This window comes from Typopeltis vanoorti, chromosome 3, assembly GCF_054136105.1.
Source record: "Typopeltis vanoorti isolate ZY-2024b chromosome 3, IOZ_Tvanoo_1.0, whole genome shotgun sequence".
Taxonomy (NCBI): domain Eukaryota; kingdom Metazoa; phylum Arthropoda; class Arachnida; order Uropygi; family Thelyphonidae; genus Typopeltis; species Typopeltis vanoorti.
Window position 1 is genome coordinate 161,699,337 of NC_143551.1, and position 16,087 is coordinate 161,715,423.

Sequence of the window (16,087 nt, forward strand, 5' to 3'; positions counted from 1 at the left end):
TTTTCCAATACTTTTACCACTACTCCTGTGATGGTGATTGGTCTGTAATTAATTACCGCAGTTTTAGAGGCCACCTTTATGCAAAGGAACCACTTTGCCTAACTTCCACTCTCTAGGGACCATACCAGAGTTCAAACTTAAGTTAAATATCCAAGTAAGAGGGAGTTGACAATTCCTTTGCACATTTACACAACACCCGAGCTGATATTTCATCTAAACCTACAGCAGTGTTTGCATTTAAATTTTGCAATATATTAAATACCTCTGATTTCTTAACTTCAATTCTCACATTAGTTATTGCTACAGGTACAGAGATATCCTCACTTGGGTGATAGACTTTTGAAAAGTGATCACTCAGTAACTCAACTATTACATCTGATTTTGTCACCTCAATACCATCAGCACCCACTAAAGTTATCCTTCTGAAGTCATTCTTCCTTTTACTTGCCACATAGAGGAAGAACTCTTTGGAATTACCCTTGATCTCCTTGACTAAGGTCTTCTCATAATCTGATTTGGCTTTTCTTACTATGCTGGTAACCTTCCTATCTTGAGCCTTGTACTGCTCATGGGTGTGCTGATCACATTTCTAATTGTACATTCTCCATAATTTTCTTTGTTTGCAGATCAAGCATGATACTACTGCTCATCCATCTAATGCCTACCTTGTTTGTCTTCCTGACCATGGGGACACAATCTGATATTGTTTTCCTCACATACCCCACTGATTTTATCACATGCACTGCTAACATCTTTCCTCTGCAATATGTTCTGCCATGGGATGGCTGCAAGCTTACACCAATATATCAGAGAATAGTTTATTCAGGAGTAGAGTGCAGTAGAAGGCCTGTAACTAGTGGCTTATCACAGGGCCGCCACTATTTAATTTGTACATTAAAGATATAGGAAAGGAACTGAGTGGAACTATTCAGTTTTTTTTTTTTTGTCAATGATGCAATATTAGATAGAACAATAGTTAATATGGATGATGTTAAAATTTTGCAGGATGATTTGGATAGACTGGCTGTCTGGTCGAAGGAGAATGGATATCAGTTTAATGTGACAAAATGTAAGGTTGGGATGAAAAAGTTACCAGCTGTGTACCACATTGATGGAACTGTACTCCTGAAAATTGATGAAGCCAGGGATTTAGGGGTGTTAGTGAATAGGATGTTAAAGTGTAGAGAGCATATTGCAAATGTGGCTAAAGCAACTCATCATGGTGAAATTGGTGAAAGGCAGAATTCAAGACTAGGTGGATAGGAATATGATACTCTATAAGGGGCAATGTGGTTTCGTGAAAGTATGGCTTTCCTTAGTAATTTATTTAGTTTATAGTAAACTGACAATGGAGTTGGATAAGAGAAATGGCTACTCATTGGTACTGCTAAACTTTACAAAGGCATTTGCCAGGATATCTACATAGAACTCTTATTTATTATGCATGCGTATTCACAAGAACATAGTAAATTTATTACTGCACATATTTCAACCAGAAACTAACTGGTCATCATCAGTGCATCAGCATGATCACAAGTTGAAGCTACAACAAAGAATGTTAATACTATTTACAGAAGTGAGCTATATGCTGGATACCACCTAGTGGGTGATTAAAATAAAGGCCCAAATTTAAAATTAAGTGATTTGAAATAAAATTAAATTTTATTAGATAATGAAATGACAGCATTATATTAATTTTTTTAAAAAAAAACAATAATTATTATTATTATAAAAATTAAAATCAATTAAAATAATTAATCAATTGAAATATTATTTATTAATTACAATTAATTAAAAATTAAAATTGATTTAAAAATAATAATAACCCTGTAACCTACAGCTCTCATGATTAGCTTTGATATCTAGTCCTAATTTACTAGTGTACCCCTGGCTGACACTCTCCAGCTGTTATCAGATGAGTTTCCAAACATAGTTCAGCTATTCGACTTTGTCATGCACTCAGGCTATTTCATCTGCAGGAACCAATTCTATAAACAGATTATTTGCTAATTTCTACTTACAGCATATCTGTTATGTAGACATGTGTGGCATTTTTTTTATTTTATTTTATTTTTATTTTTTGAGAAGCTCTCCATCTGGAATTGAGCACCACCTATTGCATCTTACTACAGATTGGTTTCATCTCAAGGAAGTTTAAAGGCATATTGGACTCTTACAAGCCATTTCCAAAAACCTTGAACCTGTACGGCAAGTCCCTATCCCATATGTTGCAGGCATCTCTGAGACAATTGCTAAGATCCTGAAAAGATATAATTTACTTCCTACTTTTTTCCCTATTAACAAATTCCTTCTTGGTTACCATCCATGAAAGATAAAACATCCCCTTCTCTCTCTTCCTGTTGTCTACCAAGTTCAATGTAAGTACCTCTGCTCGTACTTTTGGCAAACAGGATGTTCTATTGAAAAAACACTACAAGAACACCAATCTTATATTAACAACAATAAATCTGGCCTTGCTTAGCATGGAGTAGTCACTGACCACAATATCCGATGATCCAATACTCGTCTTTTACATTAGTGCAGGTTCAGATTTGAGCAATTATTTGAAGAGAGTGCTGAAGCACTTCTACATCACCCAAATTTAAATAGGAATCATTGTCGTTGATTGCCATTTGCCATAAACATAATAAACTGTTGCATTTATGAGGAAGAGTTTCGTCTCATAAATGACAAGCAATAATCCCTCTTCCCTATTTTAATTTTTTTTTTATTTTTTGATAACGTTTTAATGAACAAACAAACAAATTATAAGTATATTGTATAAATTTCACGCAATAATACTCTAAGTTCTTATATGAGATTCATTCAAATTCCAATTTATGTCCTTATAATTTGTAGTGTACAATTCATATAACAGAATAATAACAATCACAGGAATGGTTTGCAATTATAGTTTACGGCTACACAAGATACATAATATAATTACAGGGTACATTTTTTTTAGATTTGACAAAGTGTAAAAGTGTATGACTAAATATCATACAGAATATTTACATTTATATGCCTCACTCACATGTTATATTTTCAGTTTTTGAACAAACATACAGTAAAAAGTAAATTCTTACATAATATACATACTACATAAGTTAGGAATATTTTTTTAATAATAATTTTTTTTTATTATCATACAGAGTATTTATATATTATTATAATTATTCAGGCCTGCATGGAGTCAAAAGACTCATCGTGGGAGGTCCTTCCTAAGAACATAAAGTCTGTCAAGACTCATCAAGGGGAGGTCTCCCCCCCAAGAAACACAAATTCTATCATACCACTCCTTAAACTCATTGACCGTTCTTGCTCCCACCACTCCATCAGGCAATGCATTCCACGGTTCAACCACCCTCCATGCAAAGAAATCACTTCTTGCCTTCATGCTCACAGTTTCCTTTCGTAACTTCCAGGGATGGCCTCTTGTCATCACTCCTTCCCGCTGTTCAACCAAGCGAAAGAACTCCCCAGTGTCAACCCTGTAACCACCTCTCAACAGTCTAAAAGTCTCAATCATATCACCTCTCCTTCTTCTATCTACCAAACTCTACAGTCCACATTCGCTCAGTCGATCCTCATAACTATGCTTGTACAGTCCTGAAACCATCTTTATAATCCGTCTTTGTATCCTTTCCACAGTTAATTTATTCCCTTCAAATCCTGGGGACCAAATCTGAGAACAATAGTCCAAGTGTGGTCTGATCAGAGACTTATACAATGGAATGATAACCCTCTTATCTCTGCAGGTCAGTGTCCTTCTCATAATTGCAGCAATCCTCTGTGTTACCTTCACCACCTTTGCAATATTTCCCCTAAACTTCAGGTTTCTATCAATCATCAACCCCAGATCTCTTGTCTCCCCTACTTCCTCAAGTATAACTCCTCCCATAGAGTATGCAGCATCCCATCGATGTTTCCCAAACCTCAAGACCTTACATTTTGATCCATTAAACTGACACCCCTCCCCCCATTCATTTTCCCATATATCTAGCTTATTCAAATCCTCTTGCAGGGCTACCACATCTGCACTATTACTAATAATCCTTCCCAGCTTCACATCATCCACAAACAACTGAATATCCCCCTTGCAATCCACTGGCAATGTCATTGATATAAAGGTTAAACAATATAGGTCCCAGTACTGAGCCCTGTTGGACACCACTTGTAACCCTCTGCCTCCTTGAAACTGCTCCACCATACACAACTCTCTGATACCTATCAGACAGCCAATCCTGAGTCCAGTTGACCAATCTGACATCCAGACCCATGCGCTGCAACTCAAATATCAGCTTATCATGTGGTACCCTGTCAAATGCCTTCGCTAAGTCTAAGAAAATTGCAGTATATGCCTTTCCCTTATCTAATGTTCTTGTAACTTTATTATAAAAGGCTAGCATATTGCTAAAACAAGAGCGCCCTTTCACAAATCCATGTTGACTCTCACAGATAACATTATACAGCATTATACCGTATATAACATTATACATTATATACATTATACCGTATACAGCATCTGGCAGATGCTGTATACGGTCCCTCACTACTTTTTCCAAGATCTTAACAACTACTGATGACACACAGACTGGCCTATAATTAGACACTTCCAGTCTGTTACCACCCTTATGCAATTTCACTATCTTACCCTACTTCCATTCTCTGGGCACCTTTGCCAAAGCCAGACTTTCATTGAAAAACCAGGTTAAAGGCACTGTCAGTTTCCTAGCACATTCTCTCAAAACTCAGGGTGAAATACCATCCAGTCCCACCATTTTAGTGACATCCAGAGTACTCAGTATCTGAAACACACTCTCCTCCCGTACTTCTAAACCTCGAACCAGCCCTATCCCTCTAGCATTAAAACTGACTCCTCTAGGATGAAATACTCCAATAAATTGTTCATTGAACAATTCCACTATGTCCTCTGCATCAGTCACTCTATTCCCATTTTTATCCCACAATATCATTCTTCCACAGTCATTTCTCTTCCTACTGGCCACATAGCTAAAAAATTCCCTAGGATTTTCTTTGGATCTTAGGGCCAATCTCCTCTCATATTCCAGTTTCGCTTTCCTTACCACACTAGTCACTCTTCTGGCCTGTGTCTTATATTCTTCATGCATCTTCTCTTCACCTGTCTCCTTATATCTCTTCCATAACCTCTTTTTCGCATGCAATTCCTGTTTAATATTGTTTGTCATCCACTTTACTCCAAATTATGTTCTCTCCTTGACTCGTGGTATACAACTTACCATTACTGCTAACAAATATTCTTTCACAATTTCCCATGCACTAATGATATCCCGGCCTTCCAATTCCTCCCTCCATGAAACTTCCCGAAGTTGACGTCTAAGACTATTATAATCACCTGCATTCCACATAAGTTCCCGTCTCTTTGATACTCCTACATGTCTATTCATTTTTCAAGTCAAAACCATATGGTCACTCTCTCCAACTGGTGGGAAAGATGTCAACTCAGTTATTATCAACTCTTCTGATGCTATAACCAAATCCAAAACTCTTGAACCTCTTGTTCCCTCTGTTACATGTTGCCTAAGACATTTGTCCCTCAAGAATTCTAGAAATTCCATTCCCCTATTGCTACATGCATCTTCCTCTCTCCAATATATACTACTGTAGTTAAAGTCTCCCATAACAATCATTCTTCTTGCACTTGCCAAACTTAGCTGTCTAAACATCTCCTGGTCCCCATCCTCTGTGCTCCTGGGTCTGTAGCAACACCCCACTAAATATCCTGTCTTGCCTACATCTACCTCACACCATACGCTCTCAAAATCATTCGTCTCACTTCCTTCCGAAGCCTCCTCTCTTAGAGGACATAGGTCATCATTTATCATAAGTAGTACCCCACCACCATGCTTTCCCCTCCTATCCTGACGAAAAATGCTATACCCAGCGACTTCTATTCCTGTTGTTATATCCCCTTCTGTCAACCACGTCTCAGTGATCACAATTTTTGGCCAGGCTGATGCTATCTGCGCCACCAATTCCTCTCCCTTATTCCGGATACTCCTGGCATTAGTATAAAGCATATAAATGCCATTGTTTCTATACCCAGCATTATCCCTTCTAGACTCTACTGGGCTCAGTGTTACCTGACATCGTCTCCCTTCTCCCAAGTATCCATTCCCACAAGAGGCCACCCCTGCTATCATCCTCCCTGGGACACACTGACTCATTCAGAACAGCAATCTCTCCAGATGGATGCCTACGTCCTTCCTCATTCAAATGTAAACGGTCTCTCGCATACAATTCCTCTCTTTCCTCAAACACACTCCAAGCATCCACATACACCAGTCCTCTCTTGTCACACATTCTTGCTATTATGCCATTCAATATCACCGCTCTTCTGCTCAGCTTATCATCATCATCATACCTAGGCACACATATTATTGAGTTTCTGTTCAGTATAGAATGTAAAGTACCTTAATTTCTTTGGTTTGTTGGAAATATGGTTTGGTTTTAAATGTTCAGTAAAGAAATATGAGCAATTTAAGATTTATTGTCATAAGTATTAGTTGAATTCAGAAATTATATATAATTTTTAGATGGATAAGAAAACATATTCTGTTAAGTTAATATTTATTATATTTCTTATTCAGGATCTGGAGGGGGTAATGGAGAAGGCTCACCAATACATCAGTACTTGAAAAAGGAGTGCCTTGAAGTTAGAAATCACTATAAAAATTTAGTACAAAGGCTTGAAGAGCTTGAAAGTGAACTCAACAACATGAAGACAAAATTAAGAGATATTGAGAAAAATCAAAACAAAACAGCACAAGGTGAACTTGAATAGTTTGCATAAATATTAAAATAAACTGAAGATAAAGTTCTTAAATATATGAAATAGGATATTTTTTATTGATGTTAAAAGTTTTTTCAGTTGGTTATACTATAAATTAAAGATGCCAAGAAATTATATTCTTGGTTTCATCCTTTATCCAAGTGTAAGCAATCAAGGTTTGTGTGTGAAATCACTTCTTGACTGGGCTACTTGTATATAGAGGCTGATGACTTCACATCAATTGCCTTAGTATCCCATAATGCAATGCACATATCCTTACAGACATTCATTATGAGAAAGGCTACTACCCAGACCAGTTTTGACCTTTATTGAGGTCTCATAAGTGGGAGCTAGACCCAGAAGTGATGCCAAGGTTCAAGTAATGCGGAATTCATAATTCCATATATAAGTAGTCAAAAGTGACACACCTTATTACTTAAATACTCTGAATTAGAGATGTTGAACGGTATGTTGCGCCCTTTAATTGGAAAAGGCCTAAGTTCAAGTCTCATCATGACGGAGGAATCTTTATACGAACTTTTTCAATCGAAGGTGAGTTAGCCGATCTCATACGGAGGTAGCAGGTCTTTTTCTCCCGGAAACTCTGGTTTTTCATCCCACATACAGACAAATCAGCCCTTCAGAACACATGCAATTTACAGACAAAAAATACTAGCTGTGGTGGTGGTGGCGGGCAGTAGATGGTGCTGATGTAGATGATTGGTAGTAGAGGTTCGGTGTAGTGGTGGAAACGGAGAAGTTGTACAATAGGTGTTCTCCCGCAATGAGTTTTCAGACTCCTTGGAGGTGTCACAAATAATAATAATAATAATTATACTATAACTATAGTATAATAATTATACTATAGATTAAAAATGCCAAGAAATTATATTCATGGATGAAACCAAGAATAGATGCCAAGAAATTATATTCATGGATGAAACCAAGAATATAATTTCTTGGCATCTGTAACTCCTAACACATTTTGAAACAATCCCTGAAGCCATATCATGCATTCCATCACCATCCAACATAGATTTATTGTGAGATGTGAGACCTCATTCTTGAAAACCCATAATCTAGTTCTCATTTTCCTTCAAAGCAAATTCTCTCCTCCACTCAATAGCAGTTTACAAATCTTATTACTACCACTTTCACTCAGTTGTCAACCATCCACAGCAATGGCCCTCTCCTTCAAATTTATCCCAGAGGTCAATGTACACAAGATTCTACTTTACATTCTTGTTATCATACTATTCATGATCATCAGCTTTCTTCTCTGCTTACTACTATCATACTTGGACTTTCTTCTCTGCTTACTACTATCATACCTTGATGATGACCTCAATACAGAGGTCAAAATGTTGAATATTACTTTCTTAACGTTAAGAAAATAAATTATTCTAACACGTGTGTTGTGTCTCCATAAATTCATCACTATGAATGAATGTGTTAAGGCTAGGGTTGTAAGTATGCTGTCCAGGTATGATAGTAGTAAGCAGAGAAGAAAGCCGATGATCATGAATAGTATGATAACAAGAATGTAAAGTAGAATCTTGTGTACATTGACCTCTGGGATAAATTTGAAGGAGAGAGCTATATGACAATACACTACACAAAAGATGAATCTAAATGTTTGTTAATCATTTACCCTAGCCTGATCTCTGGTGGAAAAAAAATTATAATAGAATAAAAATAAATAAATAATATGAAAAATATATATAAATAAATAAAATAAAAAATAAAATAAACAGAACCACATTAAACAATTTCTAAAGTCCTCTTGTATTAATATTTTCTTCTGTTTGGGGCTGTTCTGGATGCTATACTCGTTGAAGATGGGTCCACCAAATTCTTGGAATTATTAATCCATCATTCTTGTTCAGATTTGGATGATGTTTTAGCATTTCACAGGCTTCTTTGAATTTTCTTTCAAACCAGGTTTTGGTGTGGTGTAGGAACTTGGTGCCTTTCCAATCAATGTGACATGTTCGGAGTGCGTGATCTGACAGGCCTGTTTTACCATAGTGGAGGTATTTAATGTGGCGTTTTTGTTCATCTTTTCTAATTGGAATGGTGCGTCCTGTTTCTCCTATGTAAGGTAGGTTACAGGTACAGCGAATTTTGTAAACCCCTATGGGGGGAAAGGTTTGGAAGAGGATCTTTGGAAGAGCTAACTAAATTTCTTAATTTTGCAGGGGGTTTGAAGGTTGTCTTAATATTGTATTTAAGTAGTGTTCTATCTATTTTTTCCTAAAATGCTCCTAATGTATAGTATGGCTATGGCATTCTTGCAATCGTTTTTGCATTTAATGGCATTTTTGTGGAGGATTTTGTGAACTTTTTTTATTGTAGCATTCTTGGTTAAGAGCCTGTTCGTTGGAGCAAATTGTTGGGCTCTGTGTTTGAGGTGCTGACGACCCGTATTTTTTGTGTTGGCTAGTGTTGGATAGTAGTATGAATTTTTATGTATGTATTGGCCTGTGTGTAGCTTTGTGGTAGACTGTGAAGGAGAGGCAGCCTGAGGGAAGACATATGACAAGTGTATCTAGAAATGGAAGAGAGTTGTTGTTTTCGATCTTGATGGTGAATTGGATAAGTTTGCATTGCTTGTTCAGGTGGCTTAGGAATGTATTTCATGTTTTGTGGCCATGGGGGCAAAAGGGTGAAAATATCATCAACATATCTGAGCCAAACTTTGGATTTTAGGCTTGCAGAATCCAGAACTCATTGCTTGAAGTCTTCCATGTAAAAGTTAGCTATTGGCAGGGAATGTAGTGAGCCTATGGCCATACCTTTTTTTGTAGATAAGAATTATTTTTCCACGCGAAATACTCAGAGTGAAGTATGTGGGCAAAGAGGGTTGTGATATCGGGTTGAAAGATATTCTGTAGGAGAAGAATGGTATCATTGATTGGGTCATTAGTGAAAAGGGAAGTTATTCCGAGCTGACTAAAGAATTTTTGTTGTTGAGTAAGATGTTTTGCGCATCACACCACAAAATGTTTTGGCCTGCCAAAAATTCACAAAATACTTATTTCTTCCAAAGATCCTCTTCTTTACCTTGCGCACCCAGGTTTTTACAAAATTCAGTGTAACTGTAACCTACCTTACATAAGGAAAACAGGACATACCATCCTAATTAGAAAAGATGAACACGAATGCCACATTAAATACCTCCACTATGGTAAAACAGGCCTGTCAGACCACTCCAAACATGTCACAGAATTGACTGGAAAGGCACAAATACTTACACTGCACCAAAACCTGGTTTGAAAGAAAATTCAAAGAAGCCTATGAAATGCTGAAACATCAATTAAATCTGAACAAGAATGATGGATTAATTATTCCAAGAATTTGGAGGATACATCTTCAACCAGTTTAGCATCCAGAACAGAAGAAAACTTAATACGAGAGGATTTTAGAAATTGTTTAATGTAGTTCTGTTTATTTATTTTATTTATTTCTTATTATTTTTTATTTATTTTATTATTATTATTTTTTTTCCATCAGAGATCAGGCTAGGGTAAATGATTAACAAACATTTAGATTCATCTTACTTTTGTGTAGTATTGTCATGTAGCTTGTATCCTACAGATGTATGTTTTCCTGATGTGACCTCAATACAGAGGTCGAAACGTCGAATGTTATTTTCTTAATGTTAAGTAAAGAAATTATTCTAATAAATTTAGTTTAATCCTTTATCAAAGTGTAAGCAAACAAAGTTTGTGCCTGAAGTATCTTCAAGACTGAGGCAACTCGTGTTAAAGGTGGACCAAACTCTCATCACTTCTTGTCTTAATATCTCCCATAATGCAAAGCACATCTCCTTGCGGACATGTATAATGCTATGCATTAAGGGAAGGGCCACTACCCAGTCTGGTTTCGACCTTTATTAAGGTCTCGTCAGTGGGAGCCAGACCCAGAAGTGGTGATACTAAGGCAGAAGCAATGGAGAAGTCATATTTACCTATACGAGTTGCCAAAAGGTGTACCACCTCATTATTAAATTACTCTGGATTTAGAGAAAGATGTTAAAAGTTATTTTCCACTTGATTAGACTATAATAAATTTAGTTTAATCCTTTATCCAGGTGTAAGCAAACAAAGTTTGTGCCTGAAGTATCTTCAGAACTGAGGCAACTCGTGGTAAAGGTGGACCAAGCTCTCATCACTCCTTGTCTTAATATCTCCCATAATGCAAAGCACATCTCCTTGCAAACCTGTATAATGCTATGCATTAAGGGAAGGGCTACTACCCAGACCAGTTTCGACCTTTATTGAGGTCTCATCAGATACTTCAGGCACAAACTTTGTTTGCTTACACTTGGATAAAGGATTAAACTAAATTTATTATAGTCTAACCAAGTGAAAAATAACTTCCAACATCTTTCTCTAAATCCAGAGTAATTTAATAATGAAGTGGTATACCTTTTGGCAACTCGTATAGGTAAATATGACTTCTCCATTGCCTCTGCCTTAGTATCACCACTTCTGGGTCTGGCTCCCACTGACAAGACCTCAATAAAGGTCAAAACCAGACTGGGTAGTGGCCCTTCCCTTAATGCATAGCATTATTCATGTCCACAAGGAGATGTGCTTTGCATTATGGGAGATATTAAGACAAGGAGTGATGAGAGCTTGGTCCACCTTTATCACGAGTTGCCTCAGTCCTGAAGATACTTCAGGTGCAAACTTTGTTTGCTTACACTTGGATAAAGGATTAAACTAAATTTATTATAGTCTAACCAAGTGGAAAATAACTTCCAAAATTATTCTAACATGTGTGTGTTGTGTCTCCATAAATTCTTCACTATGAATGCTGACCACCGTGTAACCTTAAAAGAGAGAATTAACACATTTATGCTTTGCAGCTTCTAAGAACATTCTCAAATTCCATGCTGCCTCATTTATGAGGAAGCATGGTTATGAGTATGGTTTACCTCAGTTAATGAGTGTGGTTCACTTATGCTTAAAAAAGATATCTTCACAGACGTTATCTGTACAATAAAAAATATACTTGTAGTATCATTTCAGTTGGAATTTTCTGAGGCACAATCTTTATGTTTTCTAAAAAGTTTTCTGAAACATGATATATAAGATAATCAGATATCTTTCATATGCAAAATTCACCACCAGGGGTGCTGTATGATGTAATTTTTCTGTTTGTGTAAGGAGAAAGTGACACAATTATAAATAACACCTTTTTATTCAAGTCCATTATGCATTCATGGGCTGTACTGTTCAATGTACTGCCCATCCTAGTATTTGTAATTCATTGTTATCAGCATATTGTTCAATATATTTTTCAGCCTATGATAAAAATGAAGAAAGTGAGGCAAAAAAAGAAACTGAGGAAATGAATGATAAGGAAATACAGTCTTTTAATTATACATACCAGTCAAATGAACAGCTGAAGATCCGAAAGAAAGAAGAAGATCCAATTGTCTCTGAGCCTCACATAGAAAACAAATCAAAAGGTAACAACAGACTGAAAATTTCTTTTTGTTCAAAGTTCATTATATGAACTCCTGATTGTAGAAACTATATACAAAAATTTTACGTGCAACGTTTAATACCTGGGAATTTTATTTAAAGTTTATTACTTTAGATTTACAGCATGAAAGAATATGTTATTTAAAAAAATATTGGTAGGATGTATAGCACAACTTATATAAGAATAGTTAGACTTATTTATAAGGTTAACATAAATGCTATGCAGATGTTATTTAACAATTAATTCTAGCCTGATTGGCTGAGTGGATAGTTTAAAACCTTTACAAAACATGTTCGTAAATGTTTTAGGGCAGCAAATGAATTTTATTGCTTAGCATGAAACCACTTGTTTGCTTATTGGAGACCTGAAATGACTTTAAAAGTTATTATTATTGCATGGGCATCTCCATGGAATCCAAAGGCTCATCGTGGGAAACCCAAACTATCAACACAATATCTGTTGTACCTCTCCTCGAACCATTAACAGACAAAGCACTTTACAACTGACTCAGGAAATCCATTCCATTCATTCACCACTCTACAAGCAAAAAAATCCAGTCCTCACACTCTTGCACACTTCCAGGGATGATCTTTTGTTCTAACCCCTCCTCCCCTGCTAGTCCAGTTCATATATATATATATATATCTATATAGATAGATAGATAGATATATAGATATATATTTTTTTTTTATTTAACTTGTTAAAATAAACATTACACGATAGGCAACAATGACTATTTACATATTATAAGTATATATTTACAGAGAAAGAAAACATTTTCCTTTCGGGTGTACAATAGAGAATGCAATAAATGAATATTCAAAATTAACAGTTCAGTTTCAGTCTGAGTTATCATTCAGATGAAGCACATTGTCGTCGTCAATCCAGAAGAGGGTACCAATTGGATTCCACTCCTCTAGGAATTTCGCGACAGTTCTTGTTTCTTTGAAGTGCTCAAGTTCCAATAGAAGCCTGCTTTTTAGTTTCCGACGGAGGATGTGCATGAGGGTGTGTGCAGTTTCAGTGATGGATGGGTGCTGGTTACTTCTTGTCTGTTTTAGGTAAAAGCTGTAGATGACGGCCTTAGCGCAGATGAAGATGAAATTGCATGTTCTGTGTCTGTTTTCTTCTGTGTGAACTAAATTCCAGTAGTCTTCTTGGCTGTGTGTGTGTAGTTACAGGTGCTAGAGGCGGTATTCAGGGCATAGGTGATTATCACTTTGTTTGCAGGGCAGGTCAGATATATGTATTCCAAGGTGCCTGAAACGTCACAGAATGGACACAGATCCGTTTCTCTTAGCTTAAATTTGTAGAGCTTTGAAGGAGTTGGCAAGATGTTATGCCACAGTCTCCACTGTATTTTGGAATCTGGTTTGGCACATTTTGATTTATATGGCAGATCCCACTGAAAACTGTGTGGTATATGCAGCCTTGTAGATGAGAGTGTTAAGGCTGAATATAAGAATGGTGAGGATGGGAACACTGTCATGAGGAAGTGGTATATTTTCTTGTAGTTGGAGGGAAGAATTGGAAGTGAGGCTTCAGATTGTACAAGATGAAATATTGGCCCCGAGCAGTTTCTAGAAGGAATACGGATTTCCTGAGGTGTAGCGATATCTGGATAGGATTTTATAATGGAGGCTTGCAGCTGTTGATATTGCTTTTCAGTTTTTGGGTTATTCATTGGTAGGCTTGTGAATGCTTTCCACTTTAGGGTGTGGGTTAGGAGGTCTCCTGTGACTCTTATTCCTGCCCAGTTCCATGTAGGGAAAAGAAAAGGCTGGCCAGTTGTGAGACTTGTGATGTTTTTGTTTGAAAATAGTGGTTCTGTAAGTACAGCTGACTCTGTTGATCCTGTGAGAGTGTGATGGAGTCCTGTGTTTTTCCATCGCTGTAGAGCATCTTTGTAAAAATGAGGTAGTTTAGGAGGAGATGGTGCAGGACTGGCCATTCGGAGGATTGTGGAAAGTGTAAGTCCTCTAGCGGATGCTTTCGTGATGTAATTGAAGGTGGTTACATAAGTGTGATTGCATTGAAGCGTCTTTAGGAGGAGGATTATCCTGAAGGATCGAATCTTGTTTTCAAGGGAAATCAGGCCTTGACGTCCCTTGCTGAGTGGCTTGCAGAGTTGAGGGTATGTTGTCCAGTGAGTTTTGTTCCAGAGGAAACGTTTGATTTCCTTTTGAATGTGGTAGAGAAATTCTTCAGGAGGTGTGAGTACTTTGAGGGTATGCCATAAGACACTCGCAGCCATCTGGTTAACTATTAGTACTCTTCCTCTAAGTGAAGACATGGAACGAACGCTGTTCCATTTACCTAGCACCTGTTTAAAACGATTGTGCAGCTGCATCCAGTTCAGTGTGTTATATATTTTGGTGTTGCCAAGGTGCACACCTAAGTATCTTTGTCCTTCGCTTGACCAGGTACATTCGATCGGAGAATCATTTCTAGACTTCCATCTGCCTGACCACAAGCCAGTGGTTTTTGCAGAATTTAATTTGGCCCCTGAGGCTTGTGCATATAGTCTGTGTGCTTCCTTGGTTACTGTCATTTCTTCTTCATTTCGTACTATTACAGTGACGTCATCGGCATATGCTGATAAGGTAATTTTTTGATGTGGTTCTATTATTCTGGTTCGTTTGGAGATGATGGTGTCGTGTATTCTTTTTAAGAAGGGTTCTATGGCCAGTGTGTATAATTGACCAGAGAGGGGACATCCTTGCTTGATCCCTCGAGAGTATGACAAAGTGCGAGTGAGCCTGTTGTTGATTTTTAAACAGAAGTGTGCATCTCTGTAAAGCAATTGCACATTCAATGATGAGAGCACCATAGCCAAATGCCTTTAGAACTTCATAAAGGTATTCGTGCTCTACCCTGTCAAAAGCCTTCTCCTGATCAAGGCTGACGAGTGCTAGGTCTTCATGTTGGCTGTTTGCGATGTGGATGAGGTCTCTTATTAAATGGAGGTTATCATGTATTGATCTTCCTGGGACAGAGTACGTTTTAGATGTTGGCCAATAACTTCAGGCAGTGTTGGCTTTATTCGGTTTGCTATAACTTTGGAAATTATTTTGCAGTCGGTATTAATTAGGGAGATTGGACGCCAGTTTCGGATATCCGTGTGGTCTCCCTTCTTTGGTATCAGTTGTGCTACTGAGGTCGTGACGGATTGTGGGGGCCATTGATGTAGGCTTCTTGCAGTGTTTCGAGGAGAAGTGGTCCGAGTTGATTCCAGAAGACTTGGAAAAACTTGAGACCATCAAGGCCAGGAAATTTGTTCTTTGGCAAGGATGTGCATGCGGTTTTCAGTTCATGTAGCGTGATTTTCTTTTCTAAGTGGTTCCGATCTGTTGCAGAGATTTTTTTTGTTTCTTTCAGTATTTCGTGAATGGCATGATGGGATGTTCCTGCAGTGCGGTATGCATTCTTGTAGTATTGTAGGATTTCAGAGGTGATTTTTCTTGGATCTTCTGTGATGCTGTCATCTTGAAGTCTGATAGCAGAGATGGAATTTGCTGCCTGGCATTTTTTTTCCAAAGAGAAAAAAATATTTTGTGGGGGCGTCTGAAAGATTTATTTGTGTATGCCGCGATCTAAGTAGGGCACCTTTTGCCGATAATTCTGCCTGTCTTTGCATGGCTTGGAAGGCAGAATGATGTTCAGGGCTTTCTTCTGGGAGATACTTGAGCTGTTCTTCAAGTTGTCTGATTCTAATGTTCTTCTGTTGATTTTTCTGGTGACTGTAGATCTGCGTAAAGGATTTTATTCATGATTTTA

The 16,087-nt window shown here is 37.3% G+C and overlaps 1 protein-coding gene across 10 annotated transcripts in view; it reads left to right on the top strand.

Moving 5' to 3' along the window:
• LOC150108711 (uncharacterized) overlaps positions 1–16,087 on the top strand; it is a 374,396-nt gene that overhangs the window by 57,155 nt on the left and 301,154 nt on the right. For 9 of the 10 annotated variants that reach the window (XR_016548148.1, XR_016548147.1, XM_090390939.1 and 6 more), the window contains 2 exons: positions 6,633–6,812; positions 12,126–12,293. Coding sequence is in view for 8 of the 10 variants with exons in the window: in XM_090390939.1 (XP_090247065.1) it covers positions 6,633–6,812; positions 12,126–12,293 (348 nt within the window). In the remaining 2 variants the exon portion in view is untranslated. The remainder of the gene's footprint in view (positions 1–6,632; positions 6,813–12,125; positions 12,294–16,087) is intronic. The other variant, XM_090390943.1, reaches the window with a different exon arrangement.